At 45.8% G+C, this 26,758-nt stretch overlaps 1 protein-coding gene across 6 annotated transcripts in view; it reads left to right on the forward strand.

Annotated features, from left to right (window-relative positions):
* Window positions 1-26,758, forward strand: part of FER (FER tyrosine kinase) — a 2,139,903-nt gene that overhangs the window by 345,846 nt on the left and 1,767,299 nt on the right. For all 6 annotated transcript variants that reach the window (XM_069625482.1, XM_069625481.1, XM_069625479.1 and 3 more), the window contains one exon: window positions 12,572-12,709. In XM_069625482.1, the coding sequence (XP_069481583.1) occupies window positions 12,572-12,709 (138 nt within the window). The remainder of the gene's footprint in view (window positions 1-12,571; window positions 12,710-26,758) is intronic.

Consider the following 26,758-nt stretch of genomic DNA (forward strand, 5'->3'; position numbering starts at 1 on the left):
AAGAGACACAGGGCAAGGGCGGGGGTGGGCGGGAGGGGGAAAGAGACACGGGCCAAGATCGGGGGTGGGCGGGAGGGGGAAAGACACACGGGGCAAGAGCGGGGGTGGGGGGGAGGGAGACAGACACACGGGGCAAGAGCGGGGGTGGGGGGGTAGGGAGACAGACACACGAGGCATGAGCGGGGGGTGGGGGAAGGGGAGAGACACGCGGGGGGTGGGCGGGAGGGGGAGAGACACACGGGGCATGGGTGGGCGGGAGGGGGAGAGACACACGGGGCATGAGCGGGGGTGGGGGGGAGGGAGAGAGACACACGGGACATGAGTGGGGGGTGGGCGGCGGGTGGGGAGAGACACACGGACATGAGTCGGGGGTGGGGGGAGGGAGAGAGACACACGGGACATGAGTGGGGGGTGGGCGGCGGGTGGGGAGAGACACACGGACATGAGCGGGGGTGGGGAGGGACACACGGACATGAGCGGGGGTGGGGAGAGACACACGGACATTAGCGGGGGTGGGCGGCGGGGTGGGAGAGACACACTGGGCAAGAGCGGGGGTGGGCGGGAGGGAGAAAGACACACGGACATGAGCGGGGGTGGGCGGGAGGGAGAAAGACACACGGACATGAGCGGGGGGTGGGCGGGAGGGAGAAAGACACACGGACATGAGCGGGGGGTGGGCGGGAGGGAGAAAGACACACGGACATGAGCAGCGGGTGGTAGAGACACATGGGGCAAGAGCGGGGGTGGGCGGTTGCGAGAGACGAGCGGGGCACGAGCGGGGCGTGGGCGGGGGGTGGGCGGGAGGGAGAAAGACACACGGACATGAGCGGGCGGTGGGCGTGAGGGAGAAAGACACACGGACATGAGCGGGGGGGTGGGAGGAACAGGAGACAGACACGGGCATGAGCGGGGGTGGGGGACTTACTGTGCAGGCGGGATACAAAGATGGCGGGCGTCTCTGAAGCCAGACGCACTGCACGCTTTCACGCATCCAATGAGAGAGCACGTCAGATGTCCGCGGACATCACGCAAGCTGCTTGCCCAGTCACCGTCCTGTCCACAGAGCGAACAGGGAAGTGTGTCCGCGAAGCGAACACAGATATCACTAATTTTTTTCACTTACATTTTTGTCATTTTTTTAAAAACTACTGGACGGATTTACACCAAATAAAGCAAAGCACGCTTTCGGGACCAAGCCGCCGCTCCTGCCGCTAATTTGGTGTAAATCCGTCCAGCGGTTTGGGCTGTAGGCGTGAGCAAAGTTTTTTCCCATTATGTCTATGGGAAAAAAAAAGTTTTGGGACCCCCCCTATAACTTAGCCCCCCGGACGAATCCTCACCAAACTTTGCAAAAAAAATTCAGAGTGACCCAAATACTTTTTTTGCAAAGTTTGGTGAGGATCCGTCCAGGGAGAGGGAAGTTATAAGCCACCCAAAAAGTGCTCTTCCTATGGAAACAGCAACTTAACCATAACTACATGGCCACTACCGTGGCCATGTTATATATATATATATATATATATATATATATATATATATATATATATATATATATATATATATATATATATATATATTCAGTAAAGAATGGATGTTTCCACTACGTACAATAGCACAGCTGAGCTAAAGAAGTAAGGCCGTTTTTCCCGTATGTTGCAGTTAGAAAAACCAGTGAATTACAGGCGAATCTCTGAAAGGCGAGGCTGGATGAGCCAAGAAGCCAAGGCCGTATCAGGCTGGAGTGAGCTAACATTGTATACAAATCATGTGAAAGAATGGAGCTCCTGTTCAGAAGGCATGGACGAAAACAAGATAACGTCAAAGGTCTTTTAGAAAATAGTATTTTAATACACTAGAAGTTCGATTTCGTGGTCTTCAGTCGACGTGTGGAGAAGAAATTGGATGAGCATGATGGTCACTCCTATGCATGAGGGCAGAGCGTGCCTTCACTCACCCTGAATTTCCAAGAGTAAAGAACACTCCCAAGGACAAGTTCAAAGTCCTAATTGACAGCAGACCACTGAGGTGATATGGATGGATGTATTAATTGGTGGGAAGCTATAGTCAAAACAAGCTCACCAGCACCTGGACGCCCAGCCTGCGTGCTGCTATACATAGGTGGGAAGGTACTGATGGAGATTAGAAGCCAAACAATGATAGAGGACCGCACAATGGTCGTATAGTTATTTAGCCAATAGAGCATCATGCATTTAGTAATGTTCATAGTGACCTGTTTGAAGGGAGGGCTTAGTTTCCCCACCTGATAGTAAGAAGCGAATCACATTATTCCACTGCCCTAGATAAGTATGGATTATATACTTAGATGATCCTGTTGGACACACTTGCCACTAGGTTTTTGTAGTTTGTCACGTAGGGTGACATTAGTAGTATGTGGGTTAACGTCACCTATGATGGGTTTTTTTGGTCATATAAATTAGCTTTTTTATGAAATGCATTGAGATCGTGATGAGGGACGTCTACTGATGTCCATATTATCTCCCTGTTTTAGATAATTGATATTAAAACCGTTATCCTTTTGCCAACTACCTGAGTCGTTTCTATTATTGATGTTTGAATAATTTCTGCATCCATCTCAAGGGTATTGCTACCTCATCTTAAAGGTCTGGGAACTCCAGTTCACCTGTTAGCTGAGCGGATGGTTGGATACCCATCGAGATAAGTAAGCTTTGGGGTCCCGGAAATATCACACAACCTCTGCCATTCGGCTGAAAGGACGTGAAACTCCCTGTATATAGCGGTTTGGTATAAAGCAAGTCTTGTACAAGCTAGGTGAGACGGGACACTTGTTTTCAGGCAGAAACCCCTCCCGACATCTACAGGAAGCTGAACGAACGGAAGGTTGGAGAGGCTACTGATGAGGCGTACGATCACGAGAGTCAGAAGTTGAAAAACACGAATGGTGAGTAAAACTGAGTGAGGTGGCAAAACTGTGAATGGGCAGTGGGTGAAGAAAACGATAAGGGGAAAATAAGTAACGGAGATGAGTGTTAAACATTGAGTAAAATTGACTTGAGGAGAGGCCAAGCAATTAAGAAGTATCGTGAGGAGAGTCCACAATAAGAGGATGCCTAGATACCTGCATTTTAAAGAACATGACAGAAGGAACAGCACCTAAAATCCCATAGAGGAAAATGTAGGTGACGAACCCGGTTAAAGATTGGTTTTAAGAGGGCTGATCAAACTCCGCAGGAGTATTTTTAGAGGCAGGAGAAGTCTTGAGGAGAAAGGCTAAGCTATATGTGGCCGGCTGAGTGTGTTTGTTTGTCTGTTTGTTTTATGTGATTGTGTAATGATGACGAAATAATAGACAAGATTGATAAATATGAAAAGGAGAAGCGCAAGAGTTCAAGAACTAAACGTGTATTTAATGAACTTCTATTGACAGTATTTTCTTTAGCAGATTAAAAGTAAAAAACGTAATAATAGAGGGTTTGGAGCCTGTGACGATTGGTGCACGCTCTTATTGTTTTGTTTTCATTGAAAAGTATTATTAAAATGTGCAAAGAGTAAACAGTGAGTATTGACAGTCATAGAGTGACGTGTCAAAATGGAGGATATTGCTCCGCTCATACACCTTTGCAAACAGCTGCCGAAACACGCACTCAAGCTTAGACAGTACAGTGCAGAACGGGTTAAAGGAACCGTAGATAAAATGTTCATGCCATGGTCACAAGGGGGATCGTTATCAAAAGCAGTTCTGCAGCATATGATGACATATTTGCATACTGCATATACGGGAAACAAAATTTGGCAAAAGACTAGCACGCTCAGAGCTCTGAAAGATATGGAGGAGAGAGAAGACCCGCCTCCTGTAGATTGAATTATGAATGTATGCACAGAGTGGGGTGAGGAGCCTTCCGCTCCACCTGCCGTGCCTGAAGCAGGCAGCGTTAGTAAGAAGTACCCGTTAAGGAAGCTCAAGGCACCAATTGGGAATAGTAACCCGGCATATGAGTCGCATGTGCAAAGCAGCAACGAGGACTCGGAGAAAAATACTGAGAGAGATGTAATCTTTAATGGTCCCAAGGGACAAGGAGAGACGTGACAAGGAGAGAAGCAAACAACCAAGTATGTCTAGAGGTATAGGATGGGACATAAAGGGATGGAAAGGAGAAAAAAGGATAGGTTGATGAGTTAGCGTTTATACAGAATGAATGAATGAATGAATGAATGAATGAATGAATGAATGAATGAATTTGTTTGTGGTCAGATTTTGCTCAAACTTGATGGTAAAAAGCTTTGAGGACATGAGGAAAGGGTAAAAAGGATCGACCCGAGTACACAGCTGTACGACGTAAAGGGAGCCTCATGCAGTGTTAAAACCCAAGGAGCTTTATTTAAATAGACTGACTCTAAATGGAGATGAGGGAGAAATTACACAAACTAGGGACAGGATATGTCAGACGAGAATAGAGAACCTATTCAAACGAACATTGTTAAAATGCGTGTGATAAGAGACACAAGTGAAGTTAAACTGCTGATCAGTGATTCAGCAAGCTAGAATACCTTTGACGGAGTGGTCAGGCACCGCATGAGGGCTCAATCAAAGGTTTCTGTCAGGAATCCAGCTGAAAAGTAATAATAGTAGATACAAAGGGAACAAATAAATGTGAATCAAAGTGGTCATGCAATGGGTCAAGCAAAATCCTGCATACAGTCGAAAGTCTTCGATTTTGATAAAATGGACACAGTTTGGATAAGTATGTGAATTTGGTCCGAGCCCGGCAGAGGGAGATTGATTGAAGGTTTTGTGTTAAAGTGGGTCTGCGCCCGACAGAGGGGGGCCCTGGGTGTACATGAAATCACCTGAGAATTTGTACATGTGAAATTTCCAAGAAGCAAGGAACTTTGATGTTTGCCGTGTTGCATCAGGCCCTCTGAAATAAGAGACTTTGAATGGAAAAGAGACTTTGGCACAGAAGGCCCTAATGTTTAAGTTTTGAACTGCATCCTCGCGCTACAGAAGCCAGAGACTGTGCTAGGCTCGAGTGTGCCGCATTGTCCTGTGCTGAAAACATGGGGAAGGGAAGCCAACGGCTTGTATATCCTGACCTGTCATTTCTTGAAAATCCTTTTTTTGCATTGCATTGTTTCCCTGCACTATTTGTATTTGGAAGTAAGGATTGTCAATAGATTGATTTGTATAGGCCCTTTTCTATTTTGACAAGACACTACTAGGACTGCATTATTATTATTTGATGGTCGTAGCTCGCTCCCATCTCTAGATTTAGGATTAGATAGGTGTTTTTCAAACCCAGTTGAAGTTCACCCTGTAATCACGTGTCTGTCTTGCTGTTTGATACCATACCTTCCTTACAGTACGCAGGAGCTAAACTGGAAACAAGCATGGCATGAGGGTGCAGCTGACTAACCAGTTCCAGTGTCCAACAAGTTCCACAGTCGGACGCCAGCAGGAGGAAAACAACACAGGGAACTAGATGGGTGACACAAGGGCGAAAACTAAGGGAGGTGTGAGTTAGTCACAGATAAGGAGACATTGACTGGAAACAATTAGCTGCAAGTCCAGTTCTAAAAGTACACTTCCAAGGTTTATGCAAAGGCAACCAATGTTATAGAAAATAGTGGATAAAAACAGAAGACACCAAATCCAAAGGAGAAAACTGGGGCAGGTAAAAAAAAAAGCAGAAAACATGTCCAGAAAATCCAAGGAATCAAGTAACATAATGTTTGTGTATCTGTGATGTTGTGCCAATTGAACAACCACTCCTCTTGGAGCTAATCAAGACAGTATCTAAAACTCAATTATAATCTCCCCAAAGTGTAAAATAGTCTACTCAACCAGAAGAGTTGAATTTGTATAAAACATCAGTCATCATCGAAGTTAGGCGTGTAAGAATTGAGTGTTCAAACTTTGGTGCCATTAGGCTTGCCCCTAGACCAAGATATTGACCAGATTCATAGAGTTGTAAAGCATGCAGTATGTTATTTTCGAAGGGATTGTGTCTTCCGGCGTATTCCACATCTTTGACAGTGATTACCACAGCTGTGCTGCTTCGGAAAACTTTTTCGGCGTAGGCGTCCTTGTGCGTCTTCGATTTTGTAGATGATTGGAGTGTCGTCCGCATTGTAGCACATAAGATTGTATTTTTTGAAGATCTTAATGAGCGGAGTCTGGTAGATGTTGAAGTACAGTGGTGATACTAAGGATCCTTGTGGTACTCCGCAGTCGTTGACTCGTGGAATAGATTTGAAGGGCTTTGTCCAAATAGTTTCTGTTCTGTTTGCTAATAACTATTTTATCCAGAGTAGTGCAAAGTCAGTAATACCTAATATCTTCTAATCTCTTGATGAAGGTGTCATGGCTTACTGTGTCGAATGCTGCCAAGAGGTCGAGCAGAATCAGGGCTGAGGTTGTGTTGGAGTCAGCGTTTGTCTCTAGGTCATCCCAGATGGATTGGAGTGCCAATTCTGTTCCTCTTGCAGGTCTGGAGCCGACTTGTGCTTGATCCAACAACTGGTGTTTTTCTACGTGCTCTTGGGTTAGTTTGTATACATAGGTTTCTAGGCGTTATGCTGGGTAAGGGATGTTTGAAATAGGTCTGTAGTTGGAGAGGTCTTCCATATCACCACTTGTGTTCTTAAGTCGTGTTTTAATATACGCTGATTTGAAGGATCGTGGTATGGTTCCTGTTGTGAGTGACAGATTCAAGAGACTTCTGTAATATTCTGATGGCATACCTTGTGTGAAGATTGATTTGTAAATGTCTGGGGGCAGTGATCCATAGGCGAGCCTGGTTTCTTGCTATGTTTTACCAACTCGACAAATGTCTCCACTGATATTTGCGGAAAGTATTGGGGTTTGTGCTCTGGCTCCTCATTGGATCTGGCTGGTTGTGTGTTAGGATTGGTCGGTCTGTTTTTTTTAAATGGTCTGGTAGGTTGTTGCATAGTTTCTGTGTAGGTATTGGAGTGTTGTCGAAACCTGGTGGGTTTCTCATTTTGTTTATAATGTTGAACATTTCTTTTTGTGTGTTGATGGCTTTGGTGATTCTGTCGTCATAGTGCCTTTTCTTTGCTTTTTGAACTTCCTTTTTGTATGATCGGATTTGTCTCTGGAACTGAGTTTGCTTACCATGGTCCTATTTTTTCCTTCATTCTAGTTCAATTTTCTTGTTCTTTTTCATGGTGCTTTCATGGTGCTTAACAATAGGGTGAACCATTTTTCCAGTTCTCTTTTTCATGAGGGGGTAAACGGTTTTTCCGGGGCAATGTTTTCGATTGTGTCAGCAATCCATTAATGTAGTAGGTCTGTTTTTACGTCTAGGTCTGCCTTCTCCAGTTTGGTCGGGATGGTTTTGTCAGTTCCAGTGTTTCTATTAGGTTGCTTTCTTTGACGGCTTTCCAGTTTCTTTTTGTGGTGGTTGGGAGTTTGAGGGGCTGGTTGGTAGCTTTATTGGTAGTGTAATCACAAATGGGATGATGAGATGGTCGCTCCATAGTATCTGTATTGCCGGTGCGGTGGTGCTAAGTTTTCTGTTGGCGAAGATTGCATCAAGTCTGTGTCCTGCCGAGTGTGTTGCTCCTTTGACCCGTTGCTGTAGTTTCATGGTTGCTAGTTGCCTGATTAGTGAGTTTTATGAGTTGCCGTGTTTTTCTTCGAACCATATGTTGAAGTCTGCCAGGATTCTCAGATGCTCATTTTGGATGGCTATGTTGGTGATGGCTTCTATTAAATTGTCGAGGAAGGTTGCATTGTATGTCGGTGGTCTGTAAACCAGCATGAATATAATATTTGTTTTTGGATTCGCTGATAAGTGTATCACCATGGATTTGCAGTTCTCGATGTTTAGAGGTTAATCTGTTTTTATTTTCTGGTATTTGAATGCTATTGTGGGGCCGCTTCCTTTTTTGACTTTCCTGTTTAACTGTAGTCATTTGAAGTTGATGGGGAGGCAGCTTTGAGTGTGGTTTTGTAGTTGTCGTCCAGCCATGTTTCATTGATGAATAGGATGTCGATACCATTGTCGCACAGCAGGTCGAAGATCTCTGTTGAGTGTTTTGACACTGATCTTGCGTCGGTTAGGTTGCAGTGGGTTTTTATGGTATAATTTGGTTTGTGCTTTATTATCAGTGTTGTCATCTGACTGGTGTTTTGGTTTTCTTCCATGTGGATCTCCGGTTGTGGTGGTGGTACAGTTGTGTTTGTGTCGTCGTCGAACAGCTGTTCTAGGTTAAGTGTCAGGTTTTTGTTTTCTTCAGGTACCTCTACTAAGTTTTGTGGCTGTTGAAGGATGGGTCCTCTTGTTTTGGTGATATATGGTGTTAGAGCGTCTATCGCGTTGTTGTTCCTCCTAAGTTTGTCCTTTCTTCTTCTGCATGGTTGTGTTCTGTTGTTGGTCATTCTTGGTTCGTTTGTTGGGTGGGTTCGTTCCAGTGAGTGGTTGTTTGCGAGGTATGGTGTTAGTTATAGCGACTTTTTTTTCTCTTCTGTCGGAGGTAGTTCTGTTATCGATTTCGTCGGCGGGGGGGTGTGTTACACATTTGTGGATCTGTGGTGGCTTTAATGTGGGTTTGTTCTCTGTCCCATTTGTCTTTATCGTGGTTCTATTAGTTTTCGTGGCATTTTGTGTTATTTGGTAGTCGTTTGTGGGGTTGATGTTGGAGTGTTTTCCCTTTTGATTTTTGTTTGGGTTGTTGAGGTCGGGTTCCTTGTAATCTAGTTACTTTGTTTCCTTTGAGTTTCCTTCGGGATAGCCTTTGCGGTTGAGGTAGCGGTTGCCCACATGCAGTGCTTTTGCCGGGTTGGCTCGATTTCTGTTATGATTGTACGATTGTACGTGCTTTTCCTGATTGGTTTCGTTCGGTTCTTTGCTTCCTTGTGTGTACCATTGTGGGCGTGGTATCGTCACGCACAGTCAGTCTACCGTGCTTAGTCTGGATGTCTCACAGGGTTAGTCTGGGGGGAGGCAGGTTTGTCCAATACAAGTTTGCGGGCTGTTTGGTGGTGTGGCTTGCTAGATAATGTGTGTCTGGTTCAGTGTGTGGCTAAGGTGAGACAGACTATTTGTAGTTGCTGGGTGTGGGGATTATCTAGTCGGGGGGGGGGGTTATATAGCTGGGACAACTCTCTAGCTGTTGGTTTGGTTCTGTCAGAGTAAAGCAGCCATTACAGACTGTTTAAAAAACATTATGGAAAATGAAGAGTAGATTATAGTGTTTTTTGGGCTTTTCCTGTGTGTAACCCAGGCACAGATTGGTTCCTAGAGTCAGGTGAGCGCTGCGGCCAACGGAAGGTGGGGGGGAGCAGAGACGGCAGGACACAGTATAAAAGGAGATCAAAGGAGAGGCAAGGCTGTGGGTTGCACAAGTGAAATCAGGAGGTTTGGAAGTAGACAGAGAAGCCAATCAGTTGATGGATGGACTGAGGTGTGGAGTGCCGGAGTGTTGGTGGCAGAATTGGAGTAGAGTTCAGGTGAGGTATTTATAAGAGAGTGGTACCAGTTTGTGAGAGGGAATCTGTGAGTGAAAGAGTGTTTGTGTTGGTGAGGTTAGTAGTAAGGCAAGAGTGGGTGATTGAATTAGGGGTGTGAGGGTAGTTTGTCAAGTGAGAGTGAGTGGGGAGGGAGAACAATAAGCATAGTAATAACGGTGCAATATCAAGGGTTCACAAGATAAGCGAGGGGGTTTAGAATAGTTGGTGTGTGTGAGTGTATTATGAAAGTGAGCAGGGCACTATATCCCTGCAAGGGTGATTAGGGCACCATAGCCCTGAGTAGGGTAGGAGAGGAGGGATCTGAGTAGTACAAAGAAGAGGGGTGTAGTGAGAGGTGACTACAGCGGTGTAGTGAGAGGTGAGGGGAGTGGTGCAGGGAAAGTCAAGAAGAGGGCTAGGAGAAAGTTGGGAGGAGGAGGAGGAGGAGGAGGGAGAGAGAGAAAATAGAAAGAGGACGATGCAAAGGTGAGAAGAAGATGTAGGAGAGTAAGAAGACCATGGAAGTAGGAATGTAGAGGAGATGGTGAAAGAAAGGAAGAGGGTACTAAGTTCAGCAATCGGAATGAAAGGGAGTGACTGCAGGTGACTGAACAAGAGCATCTGAGATTGGCACATTTTCCCCTTCAAGCCACATTGATGTTCCTGGGCAGTTTTAGGATAGACACCTCTGGAAAATCCCCAGGGGGACTCAGAAAGGTTGGGGTCTGTTGCCTTTAGGCCCTCCATACTAGCTAGTGTTAAAAAGCTTGACCCTGCCAAGGGGGAACCAGGATCCCTCCCGACCTGGGGTGGGTTGCCTATTAGGGTTTATGTCAGAGCCAATCCTACTCCAGAGGTGGGGTGAGGGAGTTGGGGGAGCCCTATTCCCTGCCTATTAGGGTTTATGTCAGAGCCAATCCTACTCCAGAGGTGGGGTGAGGGAGTTGGGGGAGCCCTATTCCCTGAACCCCTTGAATGTCTCTTACCTGACAATAGTGGTACCACTGTCGATCACTCGATACCTTCCAGCCTCTTTTCTTGCCAGATTTCTCTTTTTTTGCTTGTAGGACCACAAAACCCAGGATGCAACACAGCAATGGAGAAACACGGCATACAGATAAAGAAAGATGCTGAACACAGAACAGACCGCAGGACTCGGGAGCACGCCAGCCCCGATCTAACCGGTGTGAAATCTATCTCACCGCTGCGAAAGAAGAACGAAATGCCTGACGAACACTGACTTGAGAAGCATTTGGAGACTACTATAAATCTCACACATGAGAAGGGGGCAGGGATTGCAGCTTTTGTATCTTAGTACTGTGATGTCCCAGCACCGGGGTAAACAATAGGGCTAGAATGTCCCATAGATTCAGGTGAGACACAGCACCCGTGGGATGAGGGGGGCAGGGAAAGAACCAGGATAGTCACGAGTGAAAGGTGTTTGTGTAAGCTCAGGTGGTGTGGTGGATGATTGAGAGACCAGGCAGAAGGAAGACGGTGAAGTGTATTGTTGAGCAGTGTGTGGCAGATAAGGAAATGAAAGGTAGGGATTGTGGTGCCAAGTGTGAAAGGTTGGAACTGTGAGTGTGAGAGAAAAGAGTGTTGTGTGAGGTAGGAGTGTGAGAATGGAGGAGAGAGATGGGATTGGATGGTTAGACCGAGAGAGTAGACGTGAGAGTGAAAGGATGTGGAGACAGGTGCAGAGGGGGAGATCGGAGGTAGGAAGGAGTGTAGAGGGGGTGAGGGGAGTGTAGAAATAGAGGATGAGTGTGAAAAGGCCTGAGGAGCAGAAAGGGCAACTATCAGGGAGAGTAAAAGGGGAAGGAGGTGGGGAAGAGAGAAGGAGTGGAGAGAGAGAAGAGGCACAGTGGAGAGAGAGGAGAACCAAGCAGGGCAGAGTGAGAACTGTGAGATAGAGGGACATGGTTGGGCAAAGGAGTGGGAAAGTGTGTGTGTAAGGGGACAGGCATCCTCTTGAACACAATTGATCAAATTGTGGGGCACCAAGAGAATTGGGTATCCTTAGGAAGGTCCCGAAGGGTGTGAGATGGAGAAGGCCTGCCTCATCAGAGCAGGTTAGATTAGACAGTAGGGGTCACCTATGACTATTTGCATCCCGGGGAATAGGAGAGTCTGGGCTAAGGTGGAAGGAGCGCACGGGAGGTTGAGCTAAGAGTTGGGGGCAGCCCTTAGTTGGACCTCTTGCAGTCTTCAAAATAAAACCCTTGGACTGAGTTTTTGGAACTAATCAATTCACCCAGGACCACCCTCTCTCACTTGCTGTTAACATGTATTTTATTTTATTTATTTTTACATTTATAAAGCGTTCACACAGCCCGCAGGCATCGAGGCGCTGTTACAGGAATTGTTTGTTTTTCGTAGTTGCGTAATTGTGTTTTTATTTTTTTTGTCTTAGTTACGTATTTATAACGCGCTTAAACACCCAGAGGTTTCTAAGCGCGGACCCGGGGATCGAACCTGTTGTTGCTTCGTGTCGTCTTGCTTCCAAGACACGCACGCTGCCGCTGAGCTATCCTCCCGGGGCAATTACCATGCAAATGCAATTTGAAGTGGTTTAATACAAATGGGAATATTGTACCTTGCTGAAAGACAAATCTGTCAGGCTCGAGATGTGATTGCACATATGTGTCCGAATCAACCTAACAAAGTCATTAGGAAAGTTTCAGGCATATGTGGCTTGCGTTGGTTAGAGAGATGTTCAAATTACAGTTTTTAGTTTGGCAGTCTTCGGACAATCTGGACTCCAAAAGTGTCAATCTTGCTTCATTTCATTGGGGCTCATTACGAGTTGGGGGATATTTTCCAGAATACCGCCCGGCGGAATTATCGCTACTGCCACTCGGTCCGGCATAATTACAGCCAGATTACAAGTGGCATTGTTTTTTTATTTTTTGAGAGTCCATTGGACTATGGGGCATTTTTAGCGGAATTACCACCAGCGGAATTACAACTGCAGTAATTTTGTAGGTAAGAAATGTATTGTTTCTTCTGCTAAATGTCAATTTCAATAGGACTGGCCTGTAAGTACTTTTGGTGCGCTGAGTCTCAACATAATTAGTGAATATTGATCCTTTGTAAATTGCGTTTTTCTTTCAGAAAAGGAATTTTTGATGAATACAGTCAAATTACCAGTCTTGTATCCGAAGAGATTGTCAATGTACATAAAGAGATCCAGAACTGTGTTGAACAGATAGACCCCAGCACAGAATTCATTAGTTTCACAGATGTCCACAAGTATGTATTTTCTGTTCTATTTGTCCATATTGCTTTTTCTTAACTGTTTCTTCATTCGATTAAGTGTATTAGAGCTCTAATGGAATCCCAAGGAAAAATAATTGTATTCTATCAGTTGGAACCACTTCTTAAAACTTTATTAATAAATGTCACTGGTTCCAACAATACATATGTCACTCATTATCATCAACTTGCGTCCTTCCTTTCATCGATCTCCCTCTCTACCTGTGGTGTTCCCCAGGAGTCTAACCCCTCGCCCTGGCTTTTAAACCAATACCTGGCAGCTCTCGCTTACTGCATTTCCATTTTCTGCTCAAACTTCCAGTGCTATGCTGATGACGCTCAACTCATTTTCAGGCTGCCCTCGGCCACGTCCTCTCGCTCCCTCATTTCTGCTTGCTTAATTGCCATTCAAAATTGGTGTACAGCCAACTATCTTTGTCTAAATGCCAACAAGACTGAGATCCTCCTCATCGGTACACCTTCACCATCCTTTCCCCTCACTCTCTGGCCGGCCTTCCTTGGCCCTCCTCCTACCCCCACCTGCGAAGCCAAGAACCTCAGGGTCATCTTTGACTCCACACTTTCCTTCTCCGCACACATTTCTGATGTCTCTAAAAAGTCAAACTTCTTACTTCACCTCCTCAGAGGTACTCTGCCTTTCCTCTCCTTCCCCCAGAAGCTCACTGTCTCTCAAGCTCTGGTTCTCTCCAGGTTGGATTACTGTAACAGTCTCTTTCTAAATCTACCTGCCTCCACTCTCCGCCCTCTACAACTAATCCAGAACAGGAGTGCAAGACTTGTCCTTGGCCTCAAGCCCTGGGATCGTATCTCTCCAGCTCTGAAATCCCTTCATTGTCTCCCAGTGGATGCAAGGATTAAATTTAAAACCCTCTGCATTGTCCACTAGGCTTTCTGGGGCCTGGGGCCAAAATACCTTCAACTATCCCTCTGCAAATACCTCCTCTCTCGAGGCCCTTTGCTCCTCTACCTCTAACTCACCCAGGGTCAGTGGTATTTCAAAGAAACGAGCTGGGGGCAGATCTCTGCCTTCGGCTGGGGCCTCCCTTTGGAACAGCCTACCGGCCAATTTGAAACTTGAGGAGAACGATCTCTGGTTCCGGAAGCACCTCAGGAGCTTCCTCTTCGCTTCCACCTTTGCCCCTGTTCTCCCCTGCTGACCTATTTTCTCTCTTGGCACTGTGCACCTGGACACCCTCTGTCCTTCGGGCCCAGGTACCTGCTCATCCTGCCTGCCTGCACTGCCTCTGGGCCTCCCATTGTACTGGGGTCTGTATCTGTATCCATACAGTCCCCCACTCTTCTTCTGCAGTTATCAGATATACCCTATCTGACTAATCTTGCACTTGCTGGCTGCACTACCACCTTTTCATTGCCTGCATTTATTTATTTATTTAACATATTCTTTATTCCTTTCATCTGTTCTGCACTTTCCACTTCCCCCCCTTCCATGCACTTCCCACCTTTTTCCCTTCTCCATGCACTTGCGGGTTCTTAATGTCACTGGGCCTAGTAAGATTGTTGTTTTTATTTTTTGTTCTCCCTTGTTCCCCTCCCTTTGATCGGTTGTGCTCTGAAAAACGTGTGTATGAGCGCGATATAAATAAAATATATCATATACTGAAGTTTTGCTTTGTGCAACAATTAAAACTGAATATGTTTAGGTGCTTTGCATACAGGTGAGACTTTCACAGCGGTATGAGGAACTAGGAATGAGACGCAGACAGAGCGGACTTGTATTAAACAATTAAGGGGTTGGAACTTGCCTCACTGTCTCTGATCTAGGAGGTATTTCTCCAACTCAACCAAAACTAAGGGTCTGTCCTGTGTCAAGATGTCCAAAGCAAAAATGTCCTGTGTCTGAAATCCTATCCTAGCTCTCACATACTAAAACGAACTCTAAGGTGCTAAGGGTATTGTCTATGGCTTGAAAAGTGCACAAATGTTCAAGTTCAACAAAAAGATATAATCAAACACAAGTTCCAAATAATGTTCACAGTTCCTGGGATTGGCTCTCTTCTCCAGGTTTCTCTACACTAAAACAAAAGTTCCAAAGAATAAGCATGTTCTTTAGGATGCCTCTCTGCTCTTGGTGCTAAAATTGACCCCTGAGTAAATAACTCCCCTAAGTCTTTTCCACAAACACAGTAAATCAAAACCCCACGGGCATGAATCTTCATTGGGATTCTCTTTTCAAATTAACGCAATTTGGGTGTGGGTCCCAGACTCACAAGACACCTGGTATACTCTCCTGCCAAGCTCTCTCATGTAGCTCCTTCACACAATTTGGGTGCAGGTCCCAGACTCGCCAAACACCTTATATACTCTCCTTCCACGTTCTCTCTTTATTCCTGTATTTCTTGCATTTGCACAATTTGTATATTCAGTCTTGTTTTCACACAACACCGGGTCTCAAACCCACTTTCATTTACTTCCTTTGTCAAATGTCCAAACACCTGCTATACTCCCCTGTCAGGTTCTCTATTTGGATATTTCTCATATTCACACAGTTCCGATATTCTGCATTACTTCTGTGAGTGTCTGGTTGTGAACCCTCTTTCGTTTACTTTCTCTGTTGAATGTCCCAGTGACCCGACCTCCTTGCTTGGGGTATCTGACTCACCTGGCACTTATCGGTTTTTGGTGGAGGGATACTATAAGCAGGCTTTAAGGGTTGTTGGAGGGGGTGATCACAATATGCCATTAAGGTATGAAGAATGTAAGGGATATCCCTAAAAGGGAAAAGGGGATACCATGTCTCATCTAATGATGCTGGGATTTCCCCCTGCGGGTTGCCTCGCCTCATTTGAGTCTCCCTCAAATATCCGCCCCCAGGGTCAGGATGAGGAGTGGCTGCCATCCCCAGGCCACATGTGGAGAGGCTACCTCTGGGAAAGGAGTGCTGACTTCATCAGATTCATCACAGCGGTAATTACGTCTACGCTCCTTTCACATTGTCTGCTTCACATTGCCAGCTAAGTACTTATCAATGGCCATCTTAGATTGGCTCCTTGAACAGTTACAACCACCACGTTTTCCCCTCCCAAAAACGTGGGCCTAGGTTATATCTCTATACACATGCCTTTCCCATGGTCGCAACACCCTAGCCAACTCCATATGTCCCAAACTATGATAGAAACGTATGTGTGTCAAGATGCCTGGAATCTCATGCTGTCGGCAAAATGCTCGCTAGCAGAGCAGCACTACTGCATGCCAGAATACTGCTGCAGATCTTGAAATGAATAAGGTACTGGACAGTTTTCGATGGGCCCTTTATTTTAGCACTTTATACTACATCATGCTTCTGTTTAGGTGTTGCCTTCTCCATTCAACCTGAACTGTTACTTGCCCGTTCAGTGTCTGTGCACTTCAAGCAAAGGTCAGGACTCCAACCATAATAGGTAGATTCTGCCAGTACCAAGACCACCTTCACTCACACTCTGATGCACTGAACAGACATGTTCTGCTCTTTCTTGGAAGATTTATACTGGGATGGTCTGCGACCTAGTGTGATCAAGTCTTTCATACTAAGACTCATGCTCAGTAAATGCCTGCTTGCGCCATATTTGGTTTGTCAATGATCTATGCTCCTTAATTCACACTAGTCCAGTTGGGTCCTCTGCAAATCCCTCCACTTCTAGCATTGCAGACCTAAGTCTAAGGAAGATTAAGACGTCAAAAACCTTACATTCTGAGGCTTGCTCCTGTAAAAGTGATAGCATATATTGTTATGTACCCTTTATGCAGTAATGCATTTGGATAAGTGAGTGGATTGAAGTGGTCTTGATTGCTAGGAGGAAAAGTGGAAGAGAAAATGCAAGTTAAATTAATTTAAAAAAATGTAAAATATATTATATTGTGATTTGGGTTACCAAAGCAATCTTACACAAAGAAAAAGACAGATATCCAAAAATACATAGCAAATCAGAAAAAGATAATTCTCAATATATAAAACACATACACATCCTCACTGTATAAGAACAGAGACACATAATAAAAATGGATACAAAGATAAAATAAGCGTTACATTTTGGCCCCACAATAACCGAGACCAGAAAACATCAATAGAGAAATCATAATCTCTTGGAAAATTTTGTTTAAAAAATCTTTCTCTATTTTCCCGGAAATACGGACAGAGTAATCCAATGTTTGAGGGTTTCCTGGTCATTTGCATTGTCGCAAAATCTACAATGAATATTATCTGATAGATACTGTTGCCCATTCTAATGGAGGACATGTTCTTTAGAGTGGAACTGATTGAGGCGGAAACATAAATAAGCCTCTCAAACTTTGTCACAAGGGAACCTCTGCAGGTACTTGGGAATGCTTTCAATTTTGTATACAAATTTAGCATATTCTTTATGATATGAATACAGACGAATTTGGCCTTTACCTAACCAGGTTGATGAACTAATTCCTCTTCCATTTCACCAATATGAATAAGAATATCCTGCATTATTTTAATAAAGAGATTAACAGATGTAATAGCTTCTTTAGTGATGCAGGACAGATCCACAGAAAGGCTGTTGGATGGTGGACAAAGGATCTTGGAATAGGTATCCAGCATACGCCAAGTGTAGCGGGCCTTAAGCGAGGTGAGGCAAAGATCATGCCTGATAATGCAATTAGGTATAGCAGTTAAAAAGACCCAAATCATGTTTCCAAAGATTACCTTGCAGAACGTTAAGTTAGTCGCCCATATCTAGTAAGCAGAAATCTAATACGTACAGTAGCACAGGTTCCACTTTGTCCAGATAGAAAGGTCAAATTTGGCAAAACAGCAAATGTGCACACCTTTCTGTATAGACATTTCATTTTGGAGGTCCAGGGGGCAAGCCTGCCCAGTAAGCTTTCTTTCCAAATAACACCAGAGGACCAATTATTTATTAATACACAAACTAATCTTTATTGACTGAAGTGAAAATTAGATTCGAAAATGAATCCATTCATTTAAAAATGGAGCCAAAATATGGTATTGACTTTTTGCAATATATATTAAAGTTCTGTGAATAAAAATAAATGTGGGAATTTTTACTGAATTTCGGAGAAAAATGATTGATGATATGAAATGGAAATAATTGTTGCAATATGGCCATCATTGCAATTTTGCACAGTTGATGACTTGTTGAAAAGTGGAAATAGGCCTGAAGGGAATTATTAGCATTTTAGTGTGATGATTCATAGGCTGTATATGGTGAAATATAATCTTAAACCGCTATTTCTGAATAAGACATCGTCTGCTGAGGAGGATCAGAAGAAAGAGTCAGACACATGAAGGACATTTCTAACTCTAGTCAATGAAATGATATGAAACTGTCTAACTCTTCCTACTGCTAAAGGGATCACCCTGCCTATCTAAAGAAACTAAAGGCGCTTGTCTGTCATCAAGAAGTCCCAAACTAAAATGTCCTCAGTCCAAACCTAATTCTGAATGACTCTCTACCACTAGTTTAACCAACTTAAATTGAGCAAATAGAAGGTCTTTCTTCTCCTGGTTTCTCATAATTTGTGATAGTATCTGTATGGAAATGTCTCTCTTTCAATTGAATTTCTTAAAACAATCTTCTTTGGTAAGCTCTGCATATCTCCTCCATGAGCTCTTGTAGCTCGTGTAAAACACTTCTGGGCTTGGTGCTCTCTTTAAAGTTTAGGCTGCTTGCAGCTTGTTTTCAGATAATCTTTCACAATCTTGTCTTTTACAGTCTCTCAATTCATTCTTGGCTACTTTGCATGGGAATTGATCCCCTTTTAGATTCCCCACTCCTGGGTTCTCTCTTTTATACTCTTACTACTATTATCTGGTCCTCTTGAAAGACGTATATAATATTCCTCAGAAGCCGTTCTTGGGCTTGGTTTTATCCACTCTTGGTCTCTTGGATCACAAGACCTTTTCCCTTCTTCCCCTTGTAATAGTCTCTAGTCTCTCTTTATTCTCCTCACATGGTTATTTGTTGCTTGTTTTATGAGTCACCCTGGCAATCAAGCTATTTTATTCCTTGTATCTCCTCTTTATGATTGGGACAAGTTACACTCTTCATGTACTCTTGCCCCGGCGGCCGCCTGCTTTCCCGTTCTTCCGGGTTCCTTAATCTGTGTAGGGGAATGTGGCAGGGCTTGGAATGCTGTTGGGTATTCTTCTCAGTTGCTGGTATTCCCATTCTGTATGTTCGCCGTAGTCTCATTCCTGGCTTCTCCTCAGGCTGCAGCCATTTATGGACGCAAGCGACGGGGAGCTCCTGGTGCTCGCAGCTGTGATGTTCTCAATGTCGTTCAGTGAGCGTCTCACCCACCACAAGGAGTTTGTGGTCACCGCCCCCAGTTCCTGATACTTCTCTCTTCTCGGGCAGCGGTTTTCCCATTTCCATTCTTGCCGGCCTGCCGGCGTCTCACTGTGGATTTCCTCACTGATTTGAAAGTTGTGGGCTCTGAGGCTTGTCTCTGCTCCCCCCTCCAAAACGTGATCATGTCATGGGACTTTCTCTGCGCACCATACTCTCTCCTCCTCCTTCCTCCACTCGTCTCAGTCAAATACATGTCTCTTTCTTAACGAGACATCCTCTTTTATTTTAATTCAGTTCAGCATTGCCTGCAGCCAACGATAAAGATGTTACGTTCTCCTTCCCAGTATACAGTCCCATATGTGCCGATATGTTAGCAATCTACGGAGTTCCTCTTAGGAACTGGAGACCCTGTCCCCTTAGGGGACAGTCAAGCAAAGTCCCACTTGCCCATACCTGTAGCGAGGGTCTTGAAGAACAGGCTCACCTCCCTAGCCTCAAAGGTGGTGACTCCCCTTCAGGGAGAAGGGGCGAATTCCCTAGATTTGTCAGTAAACAAAATGAACCATTATAAGATGGCCACACTTGGTAAAGTCATTATACAGTCTGTTTCCTGATAAATTGAAAATAAGGATGATTCACGTTTGGACTCATTTTGATATTTCAACAGATACTTGAATGTATCTTCCAAAATCATTTACTATAATTTGATTAAATAAAGAATGTTTTTGGACATTAGGACCATTTGTTTTGCGAAATGTTGAAGATTTATAGATCAAATTATGGCGTTTATCCTGGAATGTATTGAACTATGACCGAGAATTTCACAAAGTAAAATTATTACAAGATGGTCACAGTTGGACTAGTCTACTCTTCTAACTTCCTTGGCAAAGCTGTGTAGATTTTTGTGAAGACTTGTGTGGTTCCGGTTGATTTTATGGAAAGTTGTGGCTATGTGCAAAGGTAGCAGCCTACACATTTTCTACTAAGATTTTATTTTGAGCATTTGCCCTAGGGCGGGCTGATGCTCACTCTACCCAGGTTATGCAGAGAAATATCTTAACTTTAAGGTGGACATCTCATTTATGTGTATTTTTGTAAATATTAGCCGCTGGAGCGGGACAGGCAACCAATCAGGTTGCCAGATCGTGGTCGGAATCTCACACTCTTCCCTGCCATCTTACCCCCATTCCACCCTCCCCTCCGGTCACCTTTTCCTCCCCTCCCTGCCCTCCTACACCACTCCACTGATTGTTTTGGTGGTGGCAATCGCTGCAGTTGCTCCACCCTCCATCCTTGCCCGCAGGTGCTTGGAGCCTCGCCTTCAGTGTCCACGGCAGCCATCTCAGTATTTTCTTTGAATGAAAGGGATGCCCAGTTCATTCAAAGAAAATACATTGCTATCAGCACCTCAGGTTTCCGGATTGGAAACTCGGGGTGCTAATGACAATAATAATGGGTTTGGTGGGCTTCACCGGCCCAACCTGTTACCTGTTATTATTGCCATAATGAAGTAATCACCAATTGAACCCCCATGATCAGCAACAGACCTATCTTTTAGTTACCATGTGACAAGTTCATGTTGCCTTTGTGGGTTAGACATTTCACAGTTCAGCTCTCCAAATGTGTTTATTTCTCAGATTCAGGCTTTGGTTGTATTTTTACAATATTTCATTACTAGGTTTCACTACCATGAAACCTATCTGCCAGTCCTAATGCCCAGTGGTATTCTGTCCACCTCTGTGTATATGCATAGTGTCATTAGATTCCATCACTTGACAATCTCTTGTTTACTTAACCTTTCAAGATGCATGAACGTTTGGCATAAGGTTTCCTTTTCCTGTTGCCATTTTTGTAGTTGCAGTATGCTATTCGAAGTAGATTTTTCTGTTACCCAGTACTGTGGACTTGGGAGGCAGGCCAACATGGGGAAGGCAATGTCGGCGCCTGCAGGCGGAGCCACAGTTATGGGCCTGGGAATTAACAGACCCTGTGAGGTTGTATTGTGTACGGACTGAGTACCCCCCTCTGGCAATAAAAGGCAGGCTACACCGAATAGTGGGAACATCAATAATTGCAACAAAGTCTTTGCAGAACAGCTTACAGGCAGAGAAGTAGACTTATTGCCAGCAGAGTACGTTAAGCACACTGGACATGGATTTATTGTCTGCACTGGGCTGCGGGTACAAGGTGGAGTCATTGATGGCAGCCCTACTAGCTAGACACACCCACTTGCATGGCACCCGGGGGCCTGGGGAGTATCATTGGATGCAGGGGGGAGAAGGGACCCCAAGGGATGAACGGAAGGGTTGGAGAGCATAAGTTTGAGTAGGGAGGCTGCTGGGAAAGAGGAGAGAGGGCAAGAGAGACTGGGGAGAGAGAGAAGAAAGAATGGGCAGCTCGGGAGCGGTGGGAGAGAGAGTGGGGAGCAAGGAGGCAGTGGAAAGCAGGGGCAGAGAGACTGGTAGCCCTACTGGAGGAAAAATGGAGCAGGTTGGGGGAGAGAGAGGAGAAAAAGGGAAATACTGGAGAAGGGAAGACAGGGGCAGGGTACCCACTGAAAGGGCCTCCTCAGCTTCTCTGCTCCCACCTGTCTGCACACCACCACCAGCCAAAAGGCAAGAGCCGAGGTCCTCCCTCCACATGCTTATAGGACTGTTGCTCCCCTACTCTAGAGCAAAGCCCACACCCAACACTATGATGGATACAACAGGTGGAATTCATTTCTGACTGTTTGCAGGAGATAGAGGGGAGGGAGATTACAGGGTGTGGGACAAGTGCCCCTTCATAGTCCGCCCACACCTACCCCCATGAACAGGAGGAGAACTAGATTATGTGCTGTTCACAGAGCTTGGCGACAAGAAGGGTGCTGAAAATTACAGGGTGTAGGACAGGTGGGAAAAGGGCAGGCCAGATTGTTGCTGGTACTGTTGGGGCGGGGGGGTGCTGATGGTTCTTAGGAAGCAATGTAAAGGGCCAGCCCTAGGCTGTAGATTACACTGGCTGCCAATGCTGTTGGCTGGAAGCAGGTTTAACAACACAGGGAACTGGATTCTGGACGGAATGGGGTTCTGGGCCATGAGCAAGACTGAAGTTGCAGAACCCTCCTCACGCATACCACACAGTCAGGGAACACAGGGTGGACTAAACACAAATCCTTCAAGACCCCCGTCCCTGCAGTCAACATATCTTTTTGTTCTTTGAGCAGTGTTTCCGGGATTTTTGTGCTCACCTCGTCCCCATCCATCCTCCTCCCTAGTATCAATGGCAGTTGGAACCTATGAACAGGGTCGTACTGGGACATAAGTTTGTCTCGGGCACCAATGGAAACGTGACACACAGTTCAAAGTCACTATTCATTCCTTTTCGGACACCGTTTGAATATTACCCAAAGGTGAGTATTTTGATGAAAATGTGATGCATAGTGTGCATTTAAAAATATATATATTCAGCAACAGTGTTCACTACTACTAGCCGCATAACTCATCTCACATTCTGGAACTCTTTGCCACACAACCTAAGAGCTGATCAACCATATTTGCACTTTAGAAGGCACCTCATCAGTCACCTGAACTCCAATAACCCCTGTACTTAGTTGCACTTTCTATACCTATGTATAGATATTGATACCCTTGTTTGCATCCTTGCCCTCGCCTCTAACAGCCCTGTACACACCTGTATATTTCTCTCCTGTATAGATATTGATTTTTTTTATGTATGAAGATTTGTATATTTCCTATTCCTGTAATCCTTGAATATTCTTTACTTCAACTGTATATTTCTGTAACATTGTAAGCTTCGAATTATCTTTTTGCCTGCGCCCTGTTGCCCCTGGGTAAGGTGCGCCATACAAATAAATAAACAAACAAACAAACAAACAAACAAAATGGCACACATGGCCAAAAAAAGTTGGCCACTTTCACATATAAAATGACCCACACAAGCATTTTGCGTTTTGTGGGTCAACCCTGGCCCTATTGCCCTATAGGCAGTATGAGGAGGCATATGCCTGTGCGCTCGCAAGGGGGCTGGGTGGGTGGACATGTCAGATGTGAAACCTTGGCATCGAGGCTGAGCGGGTGTCAACGAACATGTCACACATTCACATACACACCACTATTCTAAGCCTTTATAAACACCTTGACATTTACCAGGAAAACATCTCTGAGATCTACAAGGTATATCGTGTTAGAGCTACCTGTTCCCCGGATACCTTTTCAATGGCTACACGTTCCCCTGCTTGCTTAATGATATGATATGGCATTTATAATGCGCCTATACACAAGTGTTTCAATGCACGATGAGGCAAGAGAGGGGGAAGAGAGTGAAGACGGAGACACAGATCTTACTAGGTCAGGTGAAATTGAGATCACACAAGTGCAGGGGAGTGGGGGGGAGAAGTGCGGGAAGAAAGGGGGAGGGGGCAGTGCAGGGTATGCAGTAATAAAATTGCGACAAAAGTCTCACCTGTGTAAAAAAGCGTGGCAAAAACACAGTGGTTTGACCCGGTAAAGGTGTACCCCATTATACCATTTAAGGGGAGAGGGGATTGCGGAGGTGTCCCCTGCATCCTTTGCAAGGTTTGCGGTGGCAAAACCGCAGACTTTTCCCCACAATTTTTTGTGTAAACAGCCATTTTTGCCACGATTTTAACAAATGGAACCCAGTGCAGTACATAAGATAACCGTGAAAAAATAAGTAAAGATAAATAATAAAATAAATAAAGGCAATAAATAAGTGCGGCCATCTGGTGGCAAGGGCAAGGGCACAGATCAGGTGTCATGTGCTCACAGGGGGCTGTAGGGATACAAAAACAGTCCTCGAGTGCAACGGTTGCCAGGGGGGCAGTGCAAGTGTGCAACTGGCCGGGAAGGGACCTGGGCCCGAGATAACAGGGTAGCCAGGTAAACCAGTGCAGTTTCAGTTTCAACCAGGAGATCAGCAGAAGCAGAAGCAAAGAGGAAGGTCTTGAGGTGCTTCCGGAACCAGAGATGATTCTCCTCAAGTTTCAGAGAGGCAGGGAGGCTGTTTGAGAGGGAGGCCCCAGCAGAAGAAAGAGATCTACCACCAAGCGACTGACCCCGAGGAAGTTGTAGGCGGATGAACGAAGAGCTCGAGGAGGAAGATATTTAGGAAGAGAGTTGAAGGTATTGAGGCCCCAGGCACCAGAAGGCCTTATGGACAATGCAGAGGGTTTTGAACTTAATCCTCTTTGCCACTGGGAACCAGTGCAGAGATTTCAGACCTGGAGAGATACGATCCCTGGGCTTGAGGCCTAGGACAAGTCTTGCAGTCCTGTTTTTGATGAGTTGCAGAGAACAGAGAGTAGAGGCAGGCAGATTTAGAAAGAGGCTGTTGCAGTAATCCAGCCTAGAGAGAATCAGAGCTCTGGAAGCAGTGAACTTTTGGGGGAAGGAGAGGAAAGGAAGAATAACTCTGAGGGGGTGCCGCTGGTAGTGTGACTTCTTAGAGACGTCAGAGATGTGAGGAGAGAAGGAGAGTATGGAGTCAAAGATGACCCCAGGGTTTTTAGCCTCACAGGTGGGAGCAGGAAGAGTGCTAGGAGAGGCCCGCCAGAGAGTGACAGGAAAGGAGGGAGCAGGTGTGCTGATGAGGAGAATCTCTGTCTTACTGGCATTAAGGCAGAGATCATTGGCGGCACACCACTCCTGGATAGCAGACAGACAGTTAGAGATGAGAGAAGGAGAAGAGGTGGTAGAAGGGAGCCTGACGATGTGTCATCCGCATAGAACTGAAAGTTGGGGCAGAGAGCGTCAATGCGGTGGGCAAGAAGTGCCAGGTATTGGTTGAACAGCCAGAGAGAGAGGTTAGACCCCTGGGGAACACCACAGGTAAAGATAAGAGATAGAGGAGGGGGAAGGACCCAAGTTCGACCTGGGAGGGTCGATCTGAGAGGAAAGAAGTCAGCCAAGCCAGGGACTGATCAGTGAATAACCGTCCCATGTTATCACAGAGATGGTTGAGCAGGATGGCATGGTTGACCATGTAAAAGGCAGAAGAGAGATCAAGTAAGATGAGGACACAGGGAGTGTTAGAATCAAGGTTGGAGAGCAGGCCTTCTCAGATATTCAGGAGAGCAGTTTCAGTGCTTTTGGCAGCTCTGAAGCCAGGCTGATGGTCATGGAGACAACCAACAGGTTCAGTGTGAAGAGTAAGATGGGAGATGGCCAGCTTTTCCAGGAGTATGCCCAGGAAAGGAGTGATGGAGATTGGGCGATAGTTAGCAGGGCAGGAAGGGTCGGCAGAGGATTTCTTAAGGATAGGGTGCACAAGGAAGTGCTTCAGGGGGAAGGGAAGACTCTAGTGGTGACAGAGTGGTTGCAGACGTCAGCCAGAGCAGAAGCCAGGGTGGTAATGTGGTCCTTGATGGTTTTGGTGGAACAGAGGTGAACCTGTTTTGATGAGACTTTCATAGATCGGACATGTCTGGAAATCCCATCTGGGGAGAACAGGGTAAAGGCAGAGAAGGAGGGTGGAGAGGTGGCCGAGGAAGGGCCAGAGGAAGAGGGCCTGGTAGGGGACAGGAGAGGTAGATACTGCAGCAGGATTGGCCAGCTCCTTGCAGATTTTAAAGAGTTTTATGAGTTGTTAGATGGCGCAGAGACGCATGCTTGGATTTGGGCTCTCTTCTTGGTGCGAACAGAGAGCCGGTATGGCCTTTGGAGCAGGCGGCAGGCCAGTTTGTCAGAGTATGTACCGGAAGTCTGCCATTTCCCCTCGCCACCCTGCACTTGCGTTTAAGGGTGACGAGGTCAGAGTCCTACCAAGAGTTGCACTTGGCTTTGGACTTCAAGCGGATCCTCATGACAGGGGAAAGAACAGCGAGAGTATCCGATATAGCAGAGTGGAGCATGGAGAGGGCTGTGTCAGGGTGGGAGTCAGCCAAGAGGGGCGGGGGGGAGAAAGTGGTGGCGAAAGCCTCAACTGACACACGCTTCATGGGTCGGATAACCGAAAAAGTAGGTGGCAGTGCTGGAGTTGACTTGGCCTGAGGGGTGGAGAAGGTGCGCTGGGAGGAAAGGAGAAAGTGATCACTCCAGGAGAAGGGAGTGGTGAGAGGGATCGAAAGAGGAAGGTCTGAAGACATCATAACATCCAGGGTGTGCCCTGCAGAGTGAGTCGGGCCAGAGGGAAGATTAGAGAGTGAGAGAGAATCGCAGAGGTCTTGGAAGAGTCCAGAGGAAGGACAGGAAATATCCACGTGGATTTTAAAGTCTCCAAGAAGGAGCAGTTGAGTGGTTGAGGATAGGAGGGAAGAAAACTCAGAGAGGAAGGAGGTGATCTGACCAGGTGGTCGATAGATGGTAGCCACAGGTAAGGGAATGGCTCGGAGAGAGAAAGAGAGAGCCTGCAGACGAGGCATTCGAAATATGAGTAGGCCTGCGTAGGAATGACAGAGGCAGGAATCCAATCTGGGAAGATCAGGGCTACACCCCCTCCGGAACAGTTGGATCTGGGCGCTGAGAGGATATTGTAGCCAACAGGGAGGTGCGTGTAAAAGCTTGTGACGGAGCTGGCCGTGAACCATGTCTCGGTGAGACCGAGGACATCGAGGTCAAGTTCCTCCAAGAGGCGGCAGATGTCAGAGGAGTGTTTGACAGCTGAGCGAGAGTGGCAATATGGAGAAGGTTGCTGTCCTTAAAAGATTTCTAGGGAGGGGTGCAAATTAAAGGTACCCTCTGCGGAGATGTAGAAGAAACCCGAGGGGGGGGCAGAAGAGGAAGGAGGA

Source organism: Ambystoma mexicanum, chromosome 6p (assembly GCF_040938575.1).
Source record: "Ambystoma mexicanum isolate Mex_15411 chromosome 6p, UKY_AmexF1_1, whole genome shotgun sequence".
Classification (NCBI taxonomy): Eukaryota; Metazoa; Chordata; class Amphibia; order Caudata; family Ambystomatidae; genus Ambystoma; species Ambystoma mexicanum.